At 40.0% G+C, this 7,847-nt stretch overlaps 2 protein-coding genes across 2 annotated transcripts; both read left to right on the top strand.

Annotated features, from left to right (window-relative positions):
• Positions 1-204: 204 nt before the first annotated feature.
• Positions 205-1,731, top strand: LOC132793593 (importin subunit alpha-4-like). The gene has a single exon (XM_060803591.1). It carries the CDS (start codon positions 205-207, stop codon positions 1,729-1,731), a length of 1,527 nt encoding a protein of 508 aa, XP_060659574.1.
• A 3,396-nt stretch (positions 1,732-5,127) lies between these two features.
• LOC132793585 (importin subunit alpha-4-like) lies at positions 5,128-6,249 on the top strand. Its single transcript, XM_060803585.1, has one exon. It carries the CDS (start codon positions 5,128-5,130, stop codon positions 6,247-6,249), a length of 1,122 nt encoding a protein of 373 aa, XP_060659568.1.
• The last annotated feature ends 1,598 nt before the right edge of the window (positions 6,250-7,847 follow it).

The following is a 7,847-nucleotide window of genomic DNA, read 5'->3' as shown; positions in this document are numbered from 1 at the left end:
CCTTCTACCCTATGAGTATCGGGAACAAAAATTAAACAACAAAAACCGATCAATAACGTCAAGAGAAATTTAGCTTAGTATTTACTCTCAATCCTTCACTTAATATATATTAAACATTGGAGCAAGTCGGAAAGTGTAGAACATATTTCAAGAATTCGTGTGAAAATAAAGTTGAGCTTGAATTATTTTATTTGTTGCTAAAATATGGATCGTCGTCAGAAGTATAAGAACGAGGGCAAGGATCAAAATGAGATGCGTCGTCGACGCGGTGAGGTGTCTGTCGATCTGCGTAAAAATAAACGCGATGATGCAATTATGAAGCGACGCAATGTGGTCGATATAGATGTGAACAAAGAAGTCGATGAGCTGCTGCCCAACTCAATGAATGCCAAGCTACTCGCCATTGCTGCTTCTGATTCCTTACATCCGGAGGAGCAGTTGGCCGCTGTTAAGAAGGTGCGTGAATTGATTTCACTTGAGAATGCGCCAGTCGAAACACTGATAAACAACGGAATGCTGCCCATTCTAGTTGAGTGCATCAAACCCTTTAATTCGCCACAATTGCAGCTCGAAGCTGTCTGGACATTGACAAACATTGCTTCAGGACCATCTGAACTAACACATAAAGTGGCCACCTCGGGAGCTGTGCCCATATTAGTTAATCTGCTTAGTGCAGGTGACTTTAAGGTAGCCGATCAAGCCATTTGGGCATTGGGCAACATTATTGGCGACGGGCCCGAGAAACGAGACTTTGTACTTGGCTTTGGCCTCATTCAGCCAATCCTTAACCTGGTAGAGGCTGAACTTCCAATTAGTTTTGTGCGCAACATTGCCTGGGTGATTGGGAACATATCTAGAAAATGGGAGCCCGTGGTGTCGCAACAGATTACAATGGAGATTCAGCCTGCATTGAAAGTGCTGCTCGAATACACTGACGATCAGGTGGTGAGGGACACAATATGGGCCATCAATAACTTTATGCAAGACAAAGATCGCATTCAGATCATCGTCGAGAGTGGCATTGTGCCCAAGATCGTGAGTCTGGTCGGCAGCAACGTTGTATCTATAAAGTGTGCTGCCGTGAATTGTCTTGGCAACATTGTAACTGGAACCGATGAGCAGACGCAAGCGGTGCTTGATTCCAATATTCTATCGTACTTTCCAACACTCTGCTTGCATCCCGATATGCAACTGCGCAGGAACATTATGTGGTTTCTATCGAATATCGTGGCTGGTACCGTGTCACAAATACAGCAAGTTATTGACGCCGGCCTAATTTCACCGATCATTGAGAATATGTGCAACGGCGACTTTGCAATCCAGCGCGAAGCCGCCTATGCAATCGGCAGTCTATGCAGCAAAGGTGCACGCGAGCAAGTAAATGTCATCATCCACGATCGTGTCATTTCGCCGTATTGTCATTTGTTGGTTTGCCACGATATAGAACTCATTAAGTCTGTACTCAATGGATTGAAAGATATGCTGGAAAAATCCGAACCAAATCAGTTGGAAGTTGCCATTTTGATTGAAGAGTGCGGAGGACTCGATAAAATCGAGAGTCTGCAGAACCATGAGAACAACGAGATTTATAAGTTGGCCTTCGAATTAATTGAGACATACTTTGTAGATGATGACGAAGAAGATTGCCTGCTACCGACTTTAAATTCATCACAGATTCAGTTTGATCCAAACGCTGGCAATCAACCAGGCAGCAAGCCATTCAATTTTTAATCGCATACAGTGCGTATACTTAACATGCTCGTACAACTTAGCTCCATTTTTTTAATTTCTGTATTTACAAAATTGTTCACCGTTATTAACCGTTGCTTAAAATTTGTAATGGCATACCTTAATCAATTAAATTTGTTTAAAATATAAATGTTTCCTTAAACCCGCAAGCTGAGTTAAGTGAAATTAAAGCCAAACTCTGGAAAGCAAACTGACGGCAGCTCATTCCATTTTTATGGGTATACAGTGCGTATACGTAACATCTTATATTTTGCAACTCCTAACATATTTCCAATTAGATTAGTGTATTAATTTAATTTGAATATGCTCATGGAAATTACTTAAAGAAAAGCCTACAACTCATGCATTATTTTTTTATTTGAATTTTTCATTTATGTTTAAAATATGAATAAACATATTCTCAAATTCGTAATCATAATTTATCGAAATTTGTTTAAATTTGTTTTTAAGACTGCATTTAATGTAAATCTCTCATTTATAAATACAAAGTCTCCTTTGCCTTACCCCGGGCTTCGTAAACAATATCAAATTCTCTTTGAGCCTTTATTTTTACCTCAAGTCTAAGTACAAGTACTTTCTAGCATTTTTCTCATTGGCTTACAGACATTGGCTTGCTCGTCTGCCGCCGCGACCCCAATTTAAAAGTCATTTGGCTGAACGCCTTGCCGCTATGGAAATGCTTGTAGACCAATGAAAAGGACGAATTCGCTTGCATTTGCTTTTTATTCATGGCTTCATTTAAATGGAAATTATTAGTGTCATTTGTAGCTACTGCCCCAGGACCTCAGCGGAGAAAAAAAAAAAAAAATAGAACAGAAAAAAACAAATTTTGTTAAATTCTCATAAAATTGTCCTGGGGCAAGGAAAGTAGTCGAGGGGGACATTCATGGCGCATATGACCTTGGCAGCTAAGTTGCTCGATGCAGAGCATCGAATGGGGAGAGAAACTGTGACGCTGTAACGTTGTCCTTTTCGCTGCGAGGGCCAACCATAATGTTTGCATAATTTACTTGCGTTTAAAGGTTTTAAATTACTTTTTAATTTGGTCTTTTCGTCTTGAGTTACGCAACCAGCGGCAGCAACGGCGCACAAAACTGAAAACAACTCAAATAAATATGCAAATTTCTGCGCTTTTTATTTTTTGTTTATTGAAAACATATTCTGCAAGGCGGAAATGGCTGACAATCGGTGACTTCGGAGAGAGGGAAAGAAGCGTGGCATCTGCGCCCAGCTTTTGTTGTCAGCTCACTCTCCTCTCTCGATATTTATGGGCAGCCCCAAAGGGCAGGTGCTCGAAATCGATTTCGCTCGCAATTCGCCACAAAAACTCATTACAGCAAATGCCCATAAAATTGTGTGAGTGAGAGAAGGGACTTTTGTCATGCAAATATTGCACAAAATTCAATTTTTGATTGCACCAACAAAATTGTGATAAAATGTGCGAATGATTTGCATTGGCAGAATAACTTATCTGCTGGTGACATTCTTGTTTATTGGCTACTCGCATGGCGAGAATATGGAACAAAGGAAGCATAATACAAAGGCGCATGCTGTGCAACATTGATAGAAGTATTTTAAAAAAATTAATTATGCATATTTACTCGTACCTTGCCACATGCCACAAATGCATTCGAGAGACCGAACAGAAGCTGGGCAAAAGTTGTCACAAAGTTGAATGAAAATCACTTTTCAAGAGTGAGTTGCTAAGGCATTGTGGGTTTGAAAGGCGGATGCAAGTTTATAGCCTGCTGGCAACCAAACAATGATAAACCCTCGAAGCTTTCAATTGTGAAAAACTGTCAGCTTCGTGTGCCGAGAGCGAGTCTCGAGCCCTCATTTGTAATTCAAGTTTGACAGTAGCTGCTCAGCTAAGCAGACATTGATGTGTGTGGCATGCCTCTGGCTGAGTGCCTCATGCCTCATGTAGTTGGACTTACTTGGCATCGATCACATAACACACACACACACACAAACACTCACACTCATTGCCTGGGTCACGTGCTGCACTCTGTGCAACCTAATGCTGCTGCTGATGCAACCGCCTCCTAATGCCTTCTTACTGCTTTGCAATATTGATGCATTGCCAGGCTGCTTAGCATGTGACCAGGAGCCAGGCCAAGTCATGCATAATGCCTGCCACCTGACCCACCTTTCGCCCTCTCTGTCTCTGCCTCTTTGAGTCGCTACATGTCCTTCACGCTCTGTCTCTCTTTCTCTCTCTCTCTCTCTCTCTCTCTCTCTCTCTCTCTCTCTCTCTCTCTCTCTCTCTCTCTCTCTCTCTCTCTCTCTCTCTCTCTCTCTCTTTACTATTTGTGGTCATGTCAATTTGGTACAATTACTTTGCATGCCGTTTGGCACAAATTAATTGCAATAGAGCTGGCGTTACGGTGTGCACTTGATATATGCGACACATTAAGGTCTCGTTGCCACGTAATTAAATATTGTGCGCTATAAATCAAGGTGCTTAGCCTTTTTCTATTCCCCTTGATTTACAGCGTGTCGTAAATGGCCAAATAGCCCTAAATATGAATACCTGATGAGTTTTCTGGCTATCCTAAACAAACGGGAACGAAAAAATTACACAATTTACGGCGTTTTAATAATGCAGCAGTACTTTGGTGATAGTTTATGGCTCAAGTAAATTAACAACGAACTAAAAAGGCTTAACAGGTAGTTGAGAAAGGAACAGTGACGGAAAACTTAGGGATTAACTCTCCGCGTTTAAAGAACACTTTAATGATGAAGAAGCAATTTTGATGATTTATGAATTGCAATATTTTTCCAATAATACCTACATTTTATAAGCTTTGATATATATGTTAAGCGATTTAACAAATAGTTAAGAACAGAAAAGTGTCAGTATATTTAGGAAATAATTCTTTGATAATTCTCTTTAATAATACCAAACTAAATATATTTCTTTTTAAATTGTGATATTTCATTCATTATATTTAAATATAGATGTTTTTTTTAACAACTTACATTTTTATCGCAACCAAATTTTTAGTTTTAAAAATTACGCTAGTTATTCGATTTTTATCGATTTAAAAAAAAGAAACTTGATCTTCGTGCAAGCATAACAAGTGGTGTCAACAAAAAGTATATCTCTATCTCTTATCTCTCTAAGAGCCTGTTACATACATTTTCTAGAGGCACAAAGTTATATATTATAAACCTTCTACCCTTGAGTATCGGGAACAAAATTTAAATACAATAAAACCGATCAATAACGTCAAGAGAAATTTAGCTTAATATTTGCTCTCAATCTTTTACTCAGTATATATCAAACAATAGAGCAAGTCGGAAAGTACAGAACATATTTTAAAAATTCGTGTGAAAATATAGTTGAGTTTGAATTATTTTATTTGTTGACAAAATATGGATCGTGGTCAGAAGTATAAGAACGAGGGCAAGGATCAGAATGAGATGCGTCGTCGACGCGACCCAATGGATGCCAAGCTACTCGCCATTGCTGCCTCCGATTCCTCACATCCGGAGGAGCAGTTGGCCGCTGTTAAGAAGGTGCGTGAATTGATTTCACTTGAGAATGCGCCAGTCGAAACACTGATAAACAACGGAATGCTGCCCATTCTAGTTGAGTGCATCAAACCCTTTAATTCGCCACAATTGCAGCTCGAAGCTGTCTGGACATTGACAAACATTGCTTCAGGACCATCTGAACTAACACATAAAGTGGCCACCTCGGGAGCTGTGCCCATATTAGTTAATCTGCTTAGTGCAGGTGACTTTAAGGTAGCCGATCAAGCCATTTGGGCATTGGGCAACATTATTGGCGACGGGCCCGAGAAACGAGACTTTGTACTTGGCTTTGGCCTCATTCAGCCAATCCTTAACCTGGTAGAGGCTGAGCTTCCAATTAGTTTTGTACGCAACATTGCCTGGGTGATTGGGAACATATCTAGAAAATGGGAGCCCGTGGTATCGCAACAGATTACAATGGAGATTCAGCCTGCATTGAAAGTGCTGCTCGAATACACTGACGTTCAGGTGGTGAGGGACACAATATGGGCCATCAATAACATTACAGAAGACAAAGATCGCATCCAGATCATCGTCGAGAGTGGCATTGTGCCCAAGATCGTGAGTCTGGTCGGCAGCAACGTTGTATCTATAAAGTGTGCTGCCGTGAATTGTCTTGGCAACATTGTAACTGGAACCGATGAGCAGACGCAAGCGGTGCTTGATTCCAATATTCTATCGTACTTTCCAACACTCTGCTTGCATCCTGATATGCAACTGCGCAGGAACATTATGTGGTTTCTATCGAATATCGTGGCTGGTACCGTGTCACAAATACAGCAAGTTATTGACGCCGGCCTAATGCCACCGATCATTGAGAACTTGTGGAGCGGCGACTTTGTAATCCAGCGCGAAGCCGCCTATGTAATCAGCAATCTATGCAGCAATGGCTCACGTGAGCAAGTGAATAGCATCATTTATGAATTGCAATATTTCCACTATAATATTTATATTTTATAAGCTTGTTAATATGTATTTTCATTCGTTATATAATATTTAAATACATATGTTGAGAAAGCAAAACTAAGAGTGAATATAGGAATTAACTCTCAAAAATGAAATAACTGAAGAAGAAGCCATTTTTTTCTATTTCAGTTACCATATTTCATTCATTGCATTTTAATTTCGAAATCAAATTTTTGAACTTAGATAATTTTAGCGGTTAAGCAGATAGTGGATAAGCGAACAATAAATTTAGGGATTAACACTCCGAAATGAAAGAACTATTCTATAATATTTTTATTCTACCGATATTTCGTAATTTTTTACGATTCTGTGATATTTGATATTATAATATATGTTACAAACTTGACCATAAATTAAAAGCTAAGTAAAGAGCTCTCTTAAGAACACATAACTTAGTTTTAAGGGGCCGTCGAGTTGAGTTAAAAGTGCAAAGTGATTTGTATGCAAAGCAATCGACATGTGGTGGCCGATGCCTTTTATATTTTAGCAAATTCCAAATGAATATCCAAACAGTTTAACAAATAAATGCCAACAACTACAAATAAACAAACAAATAAATAAATAAATAGCAAGCGACGACGACGCATGAAGAAAAAGCAAAAAAAAAATCGGGCAACAAAAAACGAAAGAAAAAACAGAAACAGCTGCCAAATGCGAATGGGAATGCGAATTGTCGAATGGCAAGAGCTGAAAAGCAAATAAAAACTGAAAGCCAAAATCTGAAAATGAAAAGTTGTACACAAAATGCGTCGTATTAACGCCTCATCCCCCGCTCCCTCACACACTTCCTCACCCGTTTACGCCCCCTAACGCCTACGTCCATGTATTCCAAGTAGAACCCGAAAATACCTTTGCCTCTCGCTCCGATAGAAATAATAACAACAACGACAACACAAATACATACGAGAATTTATGTGCAATCAGACCGACACGTATGCTTTACGTGTTTGCCCCGTCGAGCACACACACATACTCACACACACACACATCGTTCACCTCACGTCTCCTGTGCTTTGGTGCCACAGAAGCCGCTGGCCATCATTGGCACCCCACGGCGTTCTCGTAAAACCTAAACCTAAACCTAAACCCAAGTCGAAAGCCAGCAACACAACACAACACAACACGCCAAGCAAAACACCCAAAAGCACTGACCTTTGCCCCCCGAAAGATTATGGACGACGTCAGGCATCGTCAGAGGGAATAGAGGAATATGGAAGAGAGATGTGAGAAGAGAGAAGGGAAAGCATGAATTCATGTTTAAGTGTGTGCACTCGTATTTGCCATCGCCATTGTATGGCAAACATTTCATTTGTCGTCTGTTTGTGTTTGTGTTTGTGTTTTACTCGACGCTTCTAACGGGACAGCAGTGAGCAAACTTAAGGAGCTTTCGAAAATGAACTATAAACACTTTAACCTGGATATGCGGCAGCCCAACAGATCAGAGATCATTTTATCATCGCGCGTGCTGCCTTGGCAAGTGATTGTCTAAGAGTTAATACTCAATACAGTTGCTTATATTGAGTCTATGACAACGATAACGGTTTAGTACTAATAAAACAAATTCCCATTGTGTGTTACTATATAAGAAAAGA

The sequence above is a fragment of the Drosophila nasuta genome, chromosome 3, assembly GCF_023558535.2.
Source record: "Drosophila nasuta strain 15112-1781.00 chromosome 3, ASM2355853v1, whole genome shotgun sequence".
Lineage (NCBI taxonomy): Eukaryota > Metazoa > Arthropoda > Insecta > Diptera > Drosophilidae > Drosophila > Drosophila nasuta.
This window is presented reverse-complemented; position numbering and strand designations above follow the sequence as displayed.